Here is an 18,079-nt window from a genome sequence, read left to right as displayed (position 1 = left end):
TCCAGAAAAATGACAAATCACAAACTATTACAGTCCGAATTACCAATCCAATCCCTAGTGGGACCCGAAGGACGTCGGCGGAATTAGCATGAGTAATTCTACCAAACTCGGAACAAAGCCCATTGTGTCCGCAGACGGTTAGACTGGTGAAATAGGTGGGCATCGCCATTCTAAAGACATGAGGCATACAACGCATTATTGCATGATGCAAACTGGGGCAACTCTCAGCGTACCTCTTCGGGTCCATGAGTTGAGTGTAATCCTTGGTCTCCAAAGTTTTATGGGCCAGTCCAATTACTCGGAACCCCTGCATGGTATAAGACTGCAGCTCACTCAGAAAGTCGGCTGGAACTGTGAAGAAATGGAACAAAACATGTAAGTCAGCAAACTGAATTAAGTAAATAAATATGGAAGGGGTGACGCAGGGTGGGGGCCAGCTCAGCAGTCTCCTACCAGACGTATATAGCCACAAGAAATCAAAAAGAAAATGTATCACAGAGAAGCCAGCAACACATTGGTAAACTTCATGGAAGGGTAGCCGGGATGGGTGGGGAGGCGAGAAGAGAAATTAAGAATCATGGGAAGTAAGAAAGAGTGCACCCCTCACTGACCGCTGTAATTTGAAAACTGCTGTGAACAGGGATTTAAGTGGGTGGGGCTGACCATGGCGGAGCACCAGCAGTCTCCAAAAGGGGATCCAGAGCCGGGCCCTTACCGGGGCTCTCCCCCGACTAGCCCCAGATATGCCGACCGCTTAGGCAGCCTATTTAGCCAAAGCAATGCATGGTTGAAGACCTGCCTGCAGGTGTCAACGCTTTGGATTAGAAAAAAAGGAGAGGCTGATGCCTGCAGGCAGCACGTTAACCATGCCGCATCTCATCTTGATGAAAGGGCTGCCTGCTGGATGTTGGCTCCTAAGAAACAAAAGGAGAGACCGGGCACCTCAGCCCTTGTTTTATAGTGACCGCAGCTAACCCCCAGCAGAGAGCCTTTTCACTCAAGGAGCGGAGGTAACAGGTGGCTCCTTAAACGAAATAGCTGCCTGCTGGGGTGTTGCTATGGTCACTAACAAACAGAAGGCGAGTTGGCGGTGTAATGGTATTATACCTTCTGCCTCCTTTTTTATAGTTGAAAATACATTTAACTTTTAATAATATACAAACCATATAAACAATTCATTCAGATACATGCTAATGGCTCACACCAATATATATGAAGGTCACATGCAACAGTTCCTTGTGCCTGTCGTGGCACACAACAATTCTGACGAAAAAACGTGTCTTCACTTTGCAATTGTATCTCTTTTGAACATCTTGTTAATACAATCCTTTCCTAGTCCTGATGTTCCTTCTCAGGGCCTCTTTGTCAAGCAACTCAGTTCTGATTGCCTGGTATACTCTCCTGCCAGGGCTTCTTTTATTCACATTGGCTTCCTGCCCTTTTCCAGATATATAATCTGGTTCTTGGTTTTTGCAGACTGTGCATCTATCTGCTTGTAAGAGGTTTATTTCCAATATGTTTCCCCTTTTAATGTCAAGTACATTCTCTCTCATTTGCCTGTTTATTCACTTGCATTTATTATACCCGACGACACGCCCCAGGGTCTCCACGGCCTCTGGGAAGACTCACCAGTATTAGTTGGCATTGTTGTATGCTCCTGTGGTCAACCGGAGAAGCACCTTCATCAGTTTCCCTCTCGTGATTATCTCTGCCTGGTTTCCTCAGGTCTCGCAGCTTCCGCTTCCAGCGTCTGCTTCGCTCCAGGCTCCAGTAAGGAAAGCGGTGCTCTCGATCACCTGTGAATGCCCAGGTGTCCCTTGCCGGCTCATGGTGTTGCTGCAGTGTGTCTTTCTTGCTCTGCAGCCTTCCTCACTGGTGAGCCGCCTGGCTCCACCACACCAGTACTCACCCTTCAGTATCTTCAGCCTAACAGAGAGACGCTGATCTCTCCCGCCACCAGCAGCCACTGATGTTCAGCTTCACTTGTTTTTTAAAGTTCCTGGGCACAGGTGTGTATGAATAAACACTAGAATGCTCATTGCGTGTGGGGCTTTCCTCATTCTGCATTGCTCGATTCTTCTTCTTCGTCGTTCCAGTACTTTGGTCATTCTGGGACATGAAGTCCGGGTCTTGGATTTAGCGCAGAAGACTTGAATAGACATTTTTAGTAGTCGTTAGTGGGGAATGATTCTTGGATGAATGGTAGGTGGAATTAGATAAAGTAATGCCACTATTCTTCATGAGGGAAGGAGTGGGCGTATAACAATAGACCATGTGTGTATTAGATATGGGAGAGTTATTTTCAGGAGAAAATGGAGAATAACATGCCTCAACCGATAAAGCCATGACATTTCCCCAAAGGTCATCTTCCACCCATGTGATCCCCCCATGTAATCAAACCTTTATACCAGCTACTGCCATTGTTTGCCCAGATGTTCACCCCATTGACAAAATGGTGCCATAAAATGCTTAAGATTACCACCAAATTCCAGGTTTTGTAATCGAATGTTGATTACTTCACACGTGCCACATACTGTGATCACAGAGCCACTCTGGCTCAGCAGTGGCGGAGGAGTGTGAAGCTACTGGGCTCCTCCTACACTCCCACATCTCAACCACACCTGCATTTGGCAGCGGAGATGGGGATGTAGGTGTGAGGGCTGCTCTGTTCTGTGCTCTATGCTGCACTCTCTTTTCTCTCTTTTGGGGTACCACAGGGGGCATGTTTGTCCTCCGCCCTTTTCAATCTGAGTTTGGACACAAACTATGAACAGGATTCTGCGAAACTGAATAATGTCTTTTAAACTGTAAAACAGTGGATGGTGGAACACTGGACGTGTCTGAAGGATGCTAATCAGAGTTGTTACTGCTCGGCCTATCGCCACAGAGATCTAGATTAGATCAAAAATGCACTGAATTTATGCTTGATGGATGTGTCCTCAAAACTGAGTCTAAAGTTAAAACACTGAGTACCGTTCTAGACTGTAATGTTGGCACAGATGCACAAGTGAACAACATCTCCCATAACACACAGTATCATCTGAAACTTCTTAGAAAAATTAGACCTCTAATTTCTGAGAAAAATTGTGAAACCCTGGCTAGGGCCACCATTCTTTGGAGGATGCACTACTGTAATGCCCTATTAGGAGGCACATCTAAAAAGAATGTGCACACGCTACAAGTGGTTCAAAATAATGCTGCCGCATAACAAAACAAGTACCTTGCAGTGAACATATTATTTCACATCGAAGGATTCTTCATTGGCTCCCTGTTAAAAGCCAGAATCCAATTGAAAATAGCGGCCCTCGCGCACAAAGCCGTATATGGCACAGCCCCAGAATATCTAAAGAAAAGGGTCACTACCTACCAAGCAGCCAACACCTTATGCTCAAGCAACGCTATGCTGCTGAACTGCCCCCGACCCAAACGGATGAAATCATTCCTGTTTATTGCAGCCTCCCTTTGGAACACGCTTCCGATGAACCTACGCCTGGACTGTAATCTGACTTCCTTTCCAAACGGACTGAAAACGCATCTTTCTGAATAACGTATCCACATGTCCTCATTCTGCCATACCACTCTAGCAGAGGTCGAAGTGGGCGGCAGGTATGCTCCTATACTTTTTATTTTTAGGTTTCACTGTTCCTATACTTTTATTTTAATAAGAAACCATTCTGGAATGGTTTAGTTTTCAAATAAAAGTGCAGGAAGAAGTTGAAGATGCAGCACTTCAGTGCACTGCACTGAATATTCCCTTAAATAACAGGTGCGTGTGTTTGGGGGTTTGGATTGTGTGTTGGAGGGGTGCAGCGATGGGGTTTGTGAAGAGCGAGGGCAGAACAGAAGGGAACATAGTTCCACTACTTCTTTTCGTACACTTCGACCACGGAACTCTCGGCTTCGTGTAACCATCCTCATATGGCCATACCACTCTAGGCTCTGTGTAACCTTCCTCATACAGCCATACCACTCTAGGCTCTGTGTAACCTTCCTCATACTGCCATAACACTCTAGGCTCTGTGTAACCTTCCTCATACTGCCATACCACTCTAGGCTCTGTGTAACCATCCTCATACTGCCATAACACTCTAGGCTCTGTGTAACCTTCCTCATACTGCCATACCACTCCAGGCTCTGTGTAACCATCCTCATACTGCCATACCACTCTAGGCTCCGTGTAACCATCCTCATACTGCCATACCACTCTAGGCTCCGTGTAGCCATCCTCATACTGCCATACCACTCTAGGCTCTGTGTAACCATCCTCATACTGCCATACCACTCTAGGCTCTGTGTAACCTTCCTCATACTGCCGTACCACTCTAGGCTCTGTGTAACCTTTCTCATAGTTGCATACCACTCTAGGCTCTGTGTAACCTTCCTCATATTGCCGTACCACTCTAGGCTCTGTGTAACCTTTCTCATAGTTGCATACCACTCTAGGCTCGGTGTAACCATCCTCATACTGCCATACCACTCTAGGCTCTGTGTAACCTTCCTCATACTGCTGTACCACTCTAGGCTCTGTGTAACCTTCCTCATACTGCCATACCACTCTAGGCTCCGTGTAACCTTCCTCATACTGCCATACCACTCTAGGCTCTGTGTAACCTTCCTCATACTGCCGTACCACTCTAGGCTCCGTGTAACCTTCCTCATACTGCCATACCACTCTAGGCTCTGTGTAACCATCCTCATACTGCCATACCACTCTAGGCTCCGTGTAACCATCCTCATACTGCCATACCACTCTAGGCTCCGTGTAGCCATCCTCATACTGCCATACCACTCTAGGCTCCGTGTAACCATCCTCATACTGCCATACCACTCTAGGCTCTGTGTAACCTTCCTCATACTGCCATACCACTCTAGGCTCTGTGTAACCTTCCTCATACTGCCGTACCACTCTAGGCTCTGTGTAACCTTCCTCATACTGCCGTACCACTCTAGGCTCTGTGTAACCTTTCTCATAGTTGCATACCACTCTAGGCTCTGTGTAACCTTCCTCATATTGCCGTACCACTCTAGGCTCTGTGTAACCTTTCTCATAGTTGCATACCACTCTAGGCTCGGTGTAACCATCCTCATACTGCCATACCACTCTAGGCTCTGTGTAACCTTCCTCATACTGCCGTACCACTCTAGGCTCTGTGTAACCTTCCTCATACTGCCATACCACTCTAGGCTCTGTGTAACCTTCCTCATACTGCCGTACCACTATAGGCTCTGTGTAACCTTCCTCATACTGCCGTACCACTCTAGGCTCTGTGTAACCTTCCTCATACTGCCGTACCACTCTAGGCTCTGTGTAACCTTTCTCATAGTTGCATACCACTCTAGGCTCGGTGTAACCTTCCTCATACTGCCGTACCACTCTAGGCTCTGTGTAACCTTCCTCATACTGCCATACCACTCTAGGCTCTGTGTAACCTTCCTCATACTGCCATACCACTCTAGGCTCTGTGTAACCATCCTCATACTGCCATACCACTCTAGGCTCCGTGTAACCATCCTCATACTGCCGAACCACTCTAGGCTCTGTGTAACCATCCTCATACTGCCGTACCACTCTAGGCTCTGTGTAACCTTCCTCATACTGCCGTACCACTCTAGGCTCTGTGTAACCTTCCGCATACTGCCGTACCACTCTAGGCTCTGTGTAACCTTCCTCATACTGCCGTACCACTCTAGGCTCTGTGTAACCTTTCTCATAGTTGCATAACACTCTAGGCTCTGTGTAACCTTCCTCATACTGCCGTACCACTCTAGGCTCTGTGTAACCTTTCTCATAGTTGCATACCACTCTAGGCTCGGTGTAACCATCCTCATACTGCCATACCACTCTAGGCTCTGTGTAACCTTCCTCATACTGGCGTACCACTCTAAGCTCTGTGTAACCTTCCTCATACTGCCGTACCACTCTAGGCTCTGTGTAACCTTCCTCATACTGCCGTACCACTCTAGGCTCTGTGTAACTTTCCTCATACTGCCGTACCACTCTAGGCTCTGTGTAACCTTCCTCATACTGCCGTACCACTCTAGGCTCTGTGTAACCTTTCTCATAGTTGCATACCACTCTAGGCTCTGTGTAACCTTCCTCATACTGCCGTACCACTCTAGGCTCTGTGTAACCTTTCTCATAGTTGCATACCACTCTAGGCTCGGTGTAACCTTCCTCATACTGCCATACCACTCTAGGCTCTGTGTAACCTTCCTCATACTGCCGTACCACTCTAGGCTCTGTGTAACCTTCCTCATACTGCCGTACCACTCTAGGCTCTGTGTAACCTTCCTCATACTGCCGTACCACTCTAGGCTCTGTGTAACCTTCCTCATACTGCCATACCACTCTAGGCTCTGTGTAACCTTCCTCATACTGCCGTACCACTCTAGGCTCTGTGTAACCTTTCTCATAGTTGCATACCACTCTAGGCTCGGTGTAACCTTCCTCATACTGCCATACCCCTCTACGCTCTGTGTAACCTTCCTCATACTGCCATACCACTCTAGGCTCTGTGTAACCTTCCTCATAGTTGCATACCACTCTAGGCTCTGTGTAACCTTCCTCATACTGCCGTACCACTCTAGGCTCTGTGTAACCTTTCTCATAGTTGCATACCACTCTAGGCTTGGTGTAACCATCCTCATACTGCCATACCACTCTAGGCTCTGTGTAACCTTCCTCATAGTGGCATACCACTATAGGCTCAGTGTATTTATTTATTTGCATTTGTTGAGCGCACAGCAGACCGAAGGCATCGTGGCACTTGTCACAGTGTTGCTTATACTTAGTTACATACAGTTCAAGTCCGTAGGTGTTACATTGGACGATAGTCTTCTTTTGTTACATACATACATTGAGGAGCAGGTAGCTAGGAGAACAAGGTTAGTTGAATAGGGCAGTTTTGAGTTTTTTGCGGAAGGAGAATAGAGAAGTTTCAGCTCTGAGGTTGGTGGGGAGGGAGTTCCAGAGCTTCCGTGTGAGGAAGGGGAAGCCTATACCTCCTGCCTTTGTTCTGTTGATGTGAGGTATAGTTAGTTGATTGGTGTATTGTAGTCTGGTCGGTCTAGTGGACTGAGATCTACATAATGTGTCAGATAGGTATAAGGGTGCTGAGAGGTTGATGCATTTATGAGTAGTTGTGGGAATTTTGAAGGAGATAAGGTCTTTGACTGGGAGCCAGTGAGCTGTCCTCCTTGCTTGACTGATGTGTTCTCTTTTTTCGGTATGCTGAGGGCTGCTCCAAGAGCATTGTTTTGAGTTGTTTGGAGCCTAGATAGGTTTTTTTTGGAGGTGCCGGCTAGGAGGGCATTACAGTAATCTAGTTTGGCTCCTATGGTAGCTCTAGCGATGGAGAGGCAATTCCATATCCATCCTCATAGCGCCATACCACTCTAGGCTCAGTGTAACCATCCTCATACTGCCACACCACTCTAGGCTCTGTGTAACCATCCTCATACTGCCACACCACTCTAGGCTCCGTGTAACCATCCTCATAGTGGCATACCACTCTAGGCTCAGTGTAACCTTCCTCATACTGCCATACCACTCTAGGCTTGGTGTAACCATCCTCATACTGCATACCACTCTAGGCTCTGTGTAACCATCCTCATACTGCCATACCACTCTAGGCTCCGTGTAACCATCCTCATACTGCCATACCACTCTAGGCTCTGTGTAACCATCCTCATACTGCCATACCACTCTAGGCTTGGCGTAACCATCCTCATAGCGCCATACCACTCTAGGCTCTGTGTAACCATCCTCATACTGCCATACCACTCTAGGCTCTGTGTAACCATTCTCATACTGCCATACCACTCCAGGCTTGGTGTAACCATCCTCATACTGCCATACCACTCTAGGCTCCGTGTAACCATCCTCATACTGCCATACCACTCTAGGCTCCGTGTAACCTTCCTCATAGTGGCATACCACTCTAGGCTCGGTGTAACCATCCTCATAGTGCCATACCACTCTAGGCTCTGTGTAACCATCCTCATATTGTGCCATACCACTCTAGGCTCCGTGTAACCATCCTCATGCTGCCATACCACTCTAGGCTCTGTGTAACCATCCTCATACTGCCATACCACTCTAGGCTCCGTGTAACCTTCCTCATACTGCCATACCACTCTAGGCTCGGTGTAACCATCTCATACTGCCATACCACTCTAGGCTCCGTGTAACCTTCCTCATACTGCCATACCACTCTAGGCTCCGTGTAACCATCCTCATAGTGCCATACCACTCTGGGCTCTGTGTAACCTTCCTCATAGTGCCATACCTCTCTAGGCTTGGTGTAACCGTCCTCATAGTGCCATACCACTCTAGGCTCAGTGTAACCTTCCTCATAGTGCCATACCACTCTAGGCTCTGTGTAACCATCCTCATACTGCCATACCACTCTAGGCTCTGTGTAACCTTCCTCATACTGCCGTACCACTCTAGGCTCTGTGTAACCTTCCTCATACTGCCATACCACTCTAGGCTCTGTGTAACCTTCCTCATACTGCCGTACCACTATAGGCTCTGTGTTACCTTCCTCATACTGCCGTACCACTCTAGGCTCTGTGTAACCTTCCTCATACTGCCGTACCACTCTAGGCTCTGTGTAACCTTTCTCATAGTTGCATACCACTCTAGGCTCGGTGTAACCTTCCTCATACTGCCGTACCACTCTAGGCTCTGTGTAACCTTCCTCATACTGCCATACCACTCTAGGCTCTGTGTAACCTTCCTCATACTGCCATACCACTCTAGGCTCTGTGTAACCATCCTCATACTGCCATACCACTCTAGGCTCCGTGTAACCATCCTCATACTGCCGTACCACTCTAGGCTCTGTGTAACCATCCTCATACTGCCGTACCACTCTAGGCTCTGTGTAACCTTCCTCATACTGCCGTACCACTCTAGGCTCTGTGTAACCTTCCGCATACTGCCGTACCACTCTAGGCTCTGTGTAACCTTCCTCATACTGCCGTACCACTCTAGGCTCTGTGTAACCTTTCTCATAGTTGCATAACACTCTAGGCTCTGTGTAACCTTCCTCATACTGCCGTACCACTCTAGGCTCTGTGTAACCTTTCTCATAGTTGCATACCACTCTAGGCTCGGTGTAACCATCCTCATACTGCCATACCACTCTAGGCTCTGTGTAACCTTCCTCATACTGGCGTACCACTCTAAGCTCTGTGTAACCTTCCTCATACTGCCGTACCACTCTAGGCTCTGTGTAACCTTCCTCATACTGCCGTACCACTCTAGGCTCTGTGTAACTTTCCTCATACTGCCGTACCACTCTAGGCTCTGTGTAACCTTTCTCATACTGCCGTACCACTCTAGGCTCTGTGTAACCTTTCTCATAGTTGCATACCACTCTAGGCTCTGTGTAACCTTCCTCATACTGCCGTACCACTCTAGGCTCTGTGTAACCTTTCTCATAGTTGCATACCACTCTAGGCTCGGTGTAACCTTCCTCATACTGCCATACCACTCTAGGCTCTGTGTAACCTTCCTCATACTGCCGTACCACTCTAGGCTCTGTGTAACCTTCCTCATACTGCCGTACCACTCTAGGCTCTGTGTAACCTTCCTCATACTGCCGTACCACTCTAGGCTCTGTGTAACCTTCCTCATACTGCCATACCACTCTAGGCTCTGTGTAACCTTCCTCATACTGCCGTACCACTCTAGGCTCTGTGTAACCTTTCTCATAGTTGCATACCACTCTAGGCTCGGTGTAACCTTCCTCATACTGCCATACCCCTCTACGCTCTGTGTAACCTTCCTCATACTGCCATACCACTCTAGGCTCTGTGTAACCTTCCTCATAGTTGCATACCACTCTAGGCTCTGTGTAACCTTCCTCATACTGCCGTACCACTCTAGGCTCTGTGTAACCTTTCTCATAGTTGCATACCACTCTAGGCTTGGTGTAACCATCCTCATACTGCCATACCACTCTAGGCTCTGTGTAACCTTCCTCATAGTGGCATACCACTATAGGCTCAGTGTATTTATTTATTTGCATTTGTTGAGCGCACAGCAGACCGAAGGCATCGTGGCACTTGTCACAGTGTTGCTTATACTTAGTTACATACAGTTCAAGTCCGTAGGTGTTACATTGGACGATAGTCTTCTTTTGTTACATACATACATTGAGGAGCAGGTAGCTAGGAGAACAAGGTTAGTTGAATAGGGCAGTTTTGAGTTTTTTGCGGAAGGAGAATAGAGAAGTTTCAGCTCTGAGGTTGGTGGGGAGGGAGTTCCAGAGCTTCCGTGTGAGGAAGGGGAAGCCTATACCTCCTGCCTTTGTTCTGTTGATGTGAGGTATAGTTAGTTGATTGGTGTATTGTAGTCTGGTCGGTCTAGTGGACTGAGATCTACATAATGTGTCAGATAGGTATAAGGGTGCTGAGAGGTTGATGCATTTATGAGTAGTTGTGGGAATTTTGAAGGAGATAAGGTCTTTGACTGGGAGCCAGTGAGCTGTCCTCCTTGCTTGACTGATGTGTTCTCTTTTTTCGGTATGCTGAGGGCTGCTCCAAGAGCATTGTTTTGAGTTGTTTGGAGCCTAGATAGGTTTTTTTTGGAGGTGCCGGCTAGGAGGGCATTACAGTAATCTAGTTTGGCTCCTATGGTAGCTCTAGCGATGGAGAGGCAATTCCATATCCATCCTCATAGCGCCATACCACTCTAGGCTCAGTGTAACCATCCTCATACTGCCACACCACTCTAGGCTCTGTGTAACCATCCTCATACTGCCACACCACTCTAGGCTCCGTGTAACCATCCTCATAGTGGCATACCACTCTAGGCTCAGTGTAACCTTCCTCATACTGCCATACCACTCTAGGCTTGGTGTAACCATCCTCATACTGCCATACCACTCTAGGCTCTGTGTAACCATCCTCATACTGCCATACCACTCTAGGCTCCGTGTAACCATCCTCATACTGCCATACCACTCTAGGCTCTGTGTAACCATCCTCATACTGCCATACCACTCTAGGCTTGGCGTAACCATCCTCATAGCGCCATACCACTCTAGGCTCTGTGTAACCATCCTCATACTGCCATACCACTCTAGGCTCTGTGTAACCATTCTCATACTGCCATACCACTCCAGGCTTGGTGTAACCATCCTCATACTGCCATACCACTCTAGGCTCCGTGTAACCATCCTCATACTGCCATACCACTCTAGGCTCCGTGTAACCTTCCTCATAGTGGCATACCACTCTAGGCTCGGTGTAACCATCCTCATAGTGCCATACCACTCTAGGCTCTGTGTAACCATCCTCATATTGTGCCATACCACTCTAGGCTCCGTGTAACCATCCTCATGCTGCCATACCACTCTAGGCTCTGTGTAACCATCCTCATACTGCCATACCACTCTAGGCTCCGTGTAACCTTCCTCATACTGCCATACCACTCTAGGCTCGGTGTAACCATCTCATACTGCCATACCACTCTAGGCTCCGTGTAACCTTCCTCATACTGCCATACCACTCTAGGCTCCGTGTAACCATCCTCATAGTGCCATACCACTCTGGGCTCTGTGTAACCTTCCTCATAGTGCCATACCTCTCTAGGCTTGGTGTAACCGTCCTCATAGTGCCATACCACTCTAGGCTCAGTGTAACCTTCCTCATAGTGCCATACCACTCTAGGCTCTGTGTAACCATCCTCATACTGCCATACCACTCTAGGCTCCGTGTAACCTTCCTCATACTGCCATACCACTCTAGGCTCGGTGTAACCATCTCATACTGCCATATCACTCTAGGCTCCGTGTAACCTTCCTCATACTGCCATACCACTCTAGGCTCTGTGTAACCATCCTCATAGTGCCATACCACTCTGGGCTCTGTGTAACCTTCCTCATAGTGCCATACCTCTCTAGGCTTGGTGTAACCGTCCTCATAGTGCCATACCACTCTAGGCTCGGTGTAACCTTCCTCATAGTGCCATACCGCTCTATGCTCGGTGTAACCATCCTCATACTGCCATACCACTCTAGGCTCGGTGTAACCATCCTCATACTGCCATACCACTCTAGGCTCTGTGTAACCATCCTCATACTGTGCCATACCACTCCAGGCTCCGTGTAACCATCCTCATGCTGCCATACCACTCTAGGCTCCGTGTAACCATCCTCATACTGCCATACCACTCTAGGCTCAGTGTAGCCATCCTCATAGTGCCATAGCACTCTAGGCTCGGTGTAACCATCCTCATAGTGCCATACCACTCTAGGCTCTGTGTAACCATCCTCATAGTGCCATACCACTCTAGGCTCTGTGTAACCTTCCTCATAGTGCCATACCACTGTAGGCACAGTGTAACCATCCTCATAGTGCCATACCGCTCTAGGCTCCGTGTAACCATCCTCATACTGCCATACCACTCTAGGCTCGGTGTAACCTTCCTCATAGTGCCATACCACTCTAGGCTCCGTGTAACCATCGTCATAGTGCCACACCACTCTAGGCTCGGTGTAACCATCCTCATACTGCCATACCACTCTAGGCTCTCTGTAACCATCCTCATAGTGCCATACCACTCTAGGCTCTGTGTAACCTTCCTCATAGTGCCATACCGCTCTAGGCTCCGTGTAACCATCCTCATACTGCCATTCCACTCTAGGCTCGGTGTAACCATCCTCATACTGCCATACCACTCTAGGCTCTGTGTAACCTTCCTCATAGTGCCATACCACTCTAGGCTCGGTGTAACCATCCTCATAGTGCCACACCACTCTAGGCTCGGTGTAACCATCCTCATACTGCCATACCACTCTAGGCTCTGTGTAACCTTCCTCATAGTGCCATACCACTCTAGGCTCTGTGTAACCATCCTCATAGTGCCACACCACTCTAGGCTCGGTGTAACCATCCTCATACAGCCATACCACTCTAGGCTCTGTGTAACCATCCTCATACTGTGCCATACCACTCTAGGCTCCGTGTAACCATCCTCATACTGTGCCATACCACTCTAGGCTCCGTGTAACCATCCTCATACTGCCATACCACTCTAGGCTCTGTGTAACCTTCCTCATACTGTGCCATACCACTCTAGGCTCCGTGTAACCATCCTCATACTGTGCCATACCACTCTAGGCTCTGTGTAACCATCCTCATACTATGCCATACCACTCTAGGCTCCGTGTTACCATCCTCATACTGCCATACCACTCTAGGCTCCGTGTAACCATCCTCATACTGTGCCATACCACTCTAGGCTCCGTGTAACCATCCTCATACTGCCATACCACTCTAGGCTCCGTGTAACCATCCTCATACTGTGCCATACCACTCTAGGCTCCGTGTAACCATCCTCATACTGCCATACCACTCTAGGCTCTGTGTAACCTTCCTCATACTGTGCCATACCACTCTAGGCTCTGTGTAACCATCCTCATACTGTGCCATACCACTCTAGGCTCTGTGTAACCATCCTCATACTGCCATACCACTCTAGGCTCCGTGTAACCTTCCTCATAGTGGCATACCACTCTAGGCTCGGTGTTACCATCATCATAGTGCCATACCACTCTAGGCTCGGTGTAACCATCCTCATACTGCCATACCACTCTAGGCTCTGTGTAACCTTCCTCATAGTGCCATACCACTCTAGGCTCTGTGTAACCTTCCTCATAGTGCCATACCACTCTAGGCTCGGTGTAACCATCCTCATACTGCCATACCACTCTAGGCTCGGTGTAACCTGTCCTGCCCTGTGTGTTCGATGTTTTCATGCCCTGATGCCCTGATGCCCGTCTGGTTTTCGGCGTGTAATAAAACCATATGAAATACAATTTAAAAAATACATCTGTCAGATGAGCTTTGTAGGTGGGTGGGTCAGGGCCGTACCTCTTGTGGGAGGTGGAGAGGTATCAGGGGGTGTGCAGAGACACTGCACCCTCTCCAGCAGTGGCAATACAGGGGAAAGGGGGCTCAGCTTTCCCTGACCCCCTGGATCACTGGATGTAGAGTCTGGAAGAGTCCCAGGGAACAGCTAGAAGCTCAGCAAAGCCTTCACAGCATCATTCATGGGCCTCTTTGGTGGTCCAAGCTCCCAAAAGATCCGAAAGTAGAAAAGGTCACTGGAAAAGGTTTACGTCTAAAATAAATAGAAGAGCTTCGAGGGTCTGTGTGCAGGGATTGCAATGTGTTCTTGATTAGTCGTAGGAATAAGGCATTTTGTATGTGTTGACATTTCAACTGGTTTTATTTTTATTTGTTTGTGGTGAGGGCAGTCCCAAAACGGTTGCCCGTTTGCCTTCTTTTCACAGCATAGTCACCTCGGTTGAGTCACCAGCTCTGTTTGGATCTCTCACTACAAGGCCATGGTTAGCCCCCTGTTGGTGACTGCGCTGCTGCAGAGCTTATGGACATGGACTCACGCATGCCAGAGCGATTCCACCGCCTTTCTCTTCCTCTGCCTGGTTGGCCCGCTACCATGCTCCACGTACCTCCGCTCCCACGGCGGCAACCAACCCTTGGACATCAAGCACTGGCCCAACCTGCCCAGGTGATATGCCATGAAAGCAGAGGCGGAGCCAGGATTGTCTAACAAGTGGGGCCTGAAGTTAACTAGTAGTTTGACCCACTGCAGAGTCAGTCATTAACATCTGTAAATGCCCACAAAGTGCTGCTGAGTGGGCGTTTACAGATTTTGGGTGGGCATTGCCCGTTCAGGCCCTACCATGTCTACGCCTCTGCGTCAAAGCCTTGCTCTGGAAAGGGCAGCCAAACCAACCTGCTCACTGGCTGCTGGAACCCACCAAAGTTCTGACTTTGACACGTAAGACCCCAACAGCTTTCGGTTTAATGCCCTTTCCCTGCACTCGAGTGATCTGGGAAGCACCAGGGACTGGCAGTGAGCAAATGGCACGCTTTTCCCACACGTTGCATTTAGTTCCCCCTTTTCCTTCTCATCCCCCCTTGCACCCGTGAACCTTCCTTGGGACACCACAGAGACAGCTTCTTGCAGGGGGCGCCCTAGAAATCACAAGCTTCATCCTGCTGCCACTGTCCTACACTACATCCCCCCTCGATGCCCCATCTCCCCCATAGGGGTCCCAGGCACCTCACTGAGCCCCCAAATGAATGCAAGGTAAAGTCCATCACCTGTCTCTGGTTTACAGAAACTCGCCACCATCTCTGGGGCGCCCTTCATGAAAGCCACGTGGTCATCCCCTCCGAGGACCTGTGTGATGACGGACATCCGCTGCAGACCCGAGGAGAAGGGGAACTGGCGCAAGATGGCGATCCCTTCCACAGCCACCTGCGGGCAGAGGAGAAAGACAGCAGGTAGGTCAGTTGTGAGTGCCAGGCTGTCCCCCTATCCTTCAGCCTGTCTGCAGAGGACTCTATCCTTCCAAATGTGGCGCACTCTGCTCCCCATCCCCTCGCTGTAACCCTCCATCTCCCCCTCTCTCTATATCCCACCGGAACCCCAAGTGTAATTATAATAGGAATCGTTTAGGTATGCTTAAACTTCTCTTAAAGAGGCAACCAGCCCGCTGGAATTTAAAGTTTGAGAATTTGAAGTGCAATCTGTTTATTCTGCATACATATGCCAGGAATCAGTGCAAGTGGGAACACATCAGGATTCCCCCTAGGAGGGAGGCACAAGAACAAATCCCAGGGCAGTGTTTTAATCCTGGCCGGCACTTACCTGGCTGGAGTTGGGTCCAGGCTTGACAATTACGCCTACTCCAGACTTTTCAAGACCATCGTCGTCGCTGCTAGAATCTTCCAGCTCCTGTTAGCAAAAAACAGAATGCTTACAAAGACGAGCCTTTGAGGAAACTGAGGTGCTAGTGAAGGGCCTGTGGGGCAGCGGTGGTGGTAGCGCAGAGGCCACGAGGGGAAATCTGGGGACACTCATTTCAGTGCAATAGTCATGGTGATGGGAAGGCCATTGTGGCTCTCAGTGGCATTGTAGGGCCATCGGCTCAGTTCCGGTGACGGTCCTTTTGCTACGAGAGCAGCGGCATCCGCTGTGGTGATAGCAAAGTGTGAGTAAGGGATTTGGAGCAGTTGTGGTGATAGTGCTAGGAAAGCAGCGGCATCCGCTGTGGTGATAGCAAAGTGTGAGTAAGGGATTTGGAGCAGTTGTGGTGATAGTGCTAGGAAAGCAACTGCATCCGCTGTGGTGATAGCAAAGTGTGAGTAAGGGATTTGGAGCAGTTGTGGTGATAGTGCTAGGAAAGCAACTGCATCCGCTGTGGTGATAGCAAAGTGTGAGTAAGGGCTTTGGAGCAGTTGTGGTGATAGTGCTAGGAAAGCAACTGCATCCGCTGTGGTGATAGCAAAGTGTGAGTAAGGGATTTGGAGCAGTTGTGGTGATAGTGCTAGGAAAGCAACTGCATCCGCTGTGGTGATAGCAAAGTGTGAGTAAGGGCTTTGGAGCAGTTGTGGTGATAGTGCTAGGAAAGCAACTGCATCCGCTGTGGTGATAGCAAAGTGTGAGTAAGGGCTTTGGAGCAGTTGCCATGACAGTCCTGGTGCTAGGAAAGCAGCGGCATCCGCTGTGGTGATAGGAAAGTGTGAGTAAGGGTTTTGGAGCAGTTGTGGTGATAGTGCTAGGAAAGCAACTGCATCCGCTGTGGTGATAGCAAAGTGTGAGTAAGGGTTTTGGAGCAGTTGTGGTGATAGTGCTAGGAAAGCAACTGCATCCGCTGTGGTGATAGCAAAGTGTGAGTAAGGGTTTTGGAGCAGTTGTGGTGATAGTGCTAGGAAAGCAACTGCATCCGCTGTGGTGATAGCAAAGTGTGAGTAAGGGATTTGGAGCAGTTGTGGTGATAGTGCTAGGAAAGCAACTGCATCCGCTGTGGTGATAGCAAAGTGTGAGTAAGGGTTTTGGAGCAGTTGTGGTGATAGTGCTAGGAAAGCAGCGGCATCCGCTGTGGTGATAGCAAAGTGTGAGTAACGGCTTTGGAGCAGTTGTGGTGATAGTGCTAGGAAAGCAACTGCATCCGCTGTGGTGATAGCAAAGTGTGAGTACGGGCTTTGGAGCAGTTGTGGTGATAGTGCTAGGAAAGCAACTGCATCCGCTGTGGTGATAGCAAAGTGTGAGTAAGGGCTTTGGAGCAGTTGTGGTGATAGTGCTAGGAAAGCAACTGCATCCGCTGTGGTGATAGCAAAGTGTGAGTAAGGGCTTTGGAGCAGTTGTGGTGATAGTGCTAGGAAAGCAGCGGCATCCGCTGTGGTGATAGCAAAGTGTGAGTAAGGGCTTTGGAGCAGTTGTGGTGATAGTGCTAGGAAAGCAACTGCATCCGCTGTGGTGATAGCAAAGTGTGAGTAAGGGTTTTGGAGCAGTTGTGGTGATAGTGCTAGGAAAGCAACTGCATCCGCTGTGGTGATAGGAAAGTGTGAGTAAGGGTTTTGGAGCAGTTGTGGTGATAGTGCTAGGAAAGCAGCGGCATCCGCTGTGGTGATAGCAAAGTGTGAGTAAGGGCTTTGGAGCAGTTGTGGTGACAGTAAGGCCCATATGTTCGCTGGGGGGCACAATATGCCAGCAGTCATGCACAGAGGGGAGCAACAACAGCCAATGCCATCATTCAACCCCCTCTAGGCGGCGCGTGTGCCACCACACACCACAGAAGGTATCCTTTTTGAAAGTCAATATTTCCTCCCAAATGAAGATGTCCCCGAATTCCCTGCAGATCTGGGGTGTTGCACAGAATTCCCAGTCATGCTGTCTTGCCCAGCACGGACTAGGCAGGTATCTTGCGGGCCCATGTGTCTCCATGCCTGCAGAGTTCCCATAGTACTAAAGGCTGCTGGCCATGTCCAATTCAGAGAGCCCTTCCAGTCGTGGACAGATTAGATTGGGGAGAGAGTCCATCTCATTTAGGGGGGCAGATGTGGGGGAACAGCAACAGTCCTGAAGTGGCAAACTACAAAGGTGCAAGCTCTATATATTGTACACATTAAGGGGCAACCCTCTCGCGAAATCTTCTTGGGACGAATGAGAAGAGCTTAAGATCTCTGGGATTAAACGGTTTATCCTACAGGCTGTCTACATGCATCAAATCACAGAGCAAGCACACAC

The 18,079-nt window shown here is 49.0% G+C and overlaps 1 protein-coding gene across 1 annotated transcript in view; it reads right to left on the bottom strand.

Moving 5' to 3' along the window:
• Window positions 1-18,079, bottom strand: part of LOC138491098 (probable cation-transporting ATPase 13A4) — a 1,104,196-nt gene that overhangs the window by 417,855 nt on the left and 668,262 nt on the right. The window contains exons 15-17 of the mRNA XM_069617413.1: window positions 15,698-15,784; window positions 15,148-15,304; window positions 234-351 (exon numbers count right to left, since the gene is read on the bottom strand). Coding sequence (XP_069473514.1) covers window positions 234-351; window positions 15,148-15,304; window positions 15,698-15,784 — 362 coding nt within the window. The remainder of the gene's footprint in view (window positions 1-233; window positions 352-15,147; window positions 15,305-15,697; window positions 15,785-18,079) is intronic.

The sequence above is a fragment of the Ambystoma mexicanum genome, chromosome 10, assembly GCF_040938575.1.
Source record: "Ambystoma mexicanum isolate Mex_15411 chromosome 10, UKY_AmexF1_1, whole genome shotgun sequence".
NCBI lineage: Eukaryota > Metazoa > Chordata > Amphibia > Caudata > Ambystomatidae > Ambystoma > Ambystoma mexicanum.
This window is presented reverse-complemented; position numbering and strand designations above follow the sequence as displayed.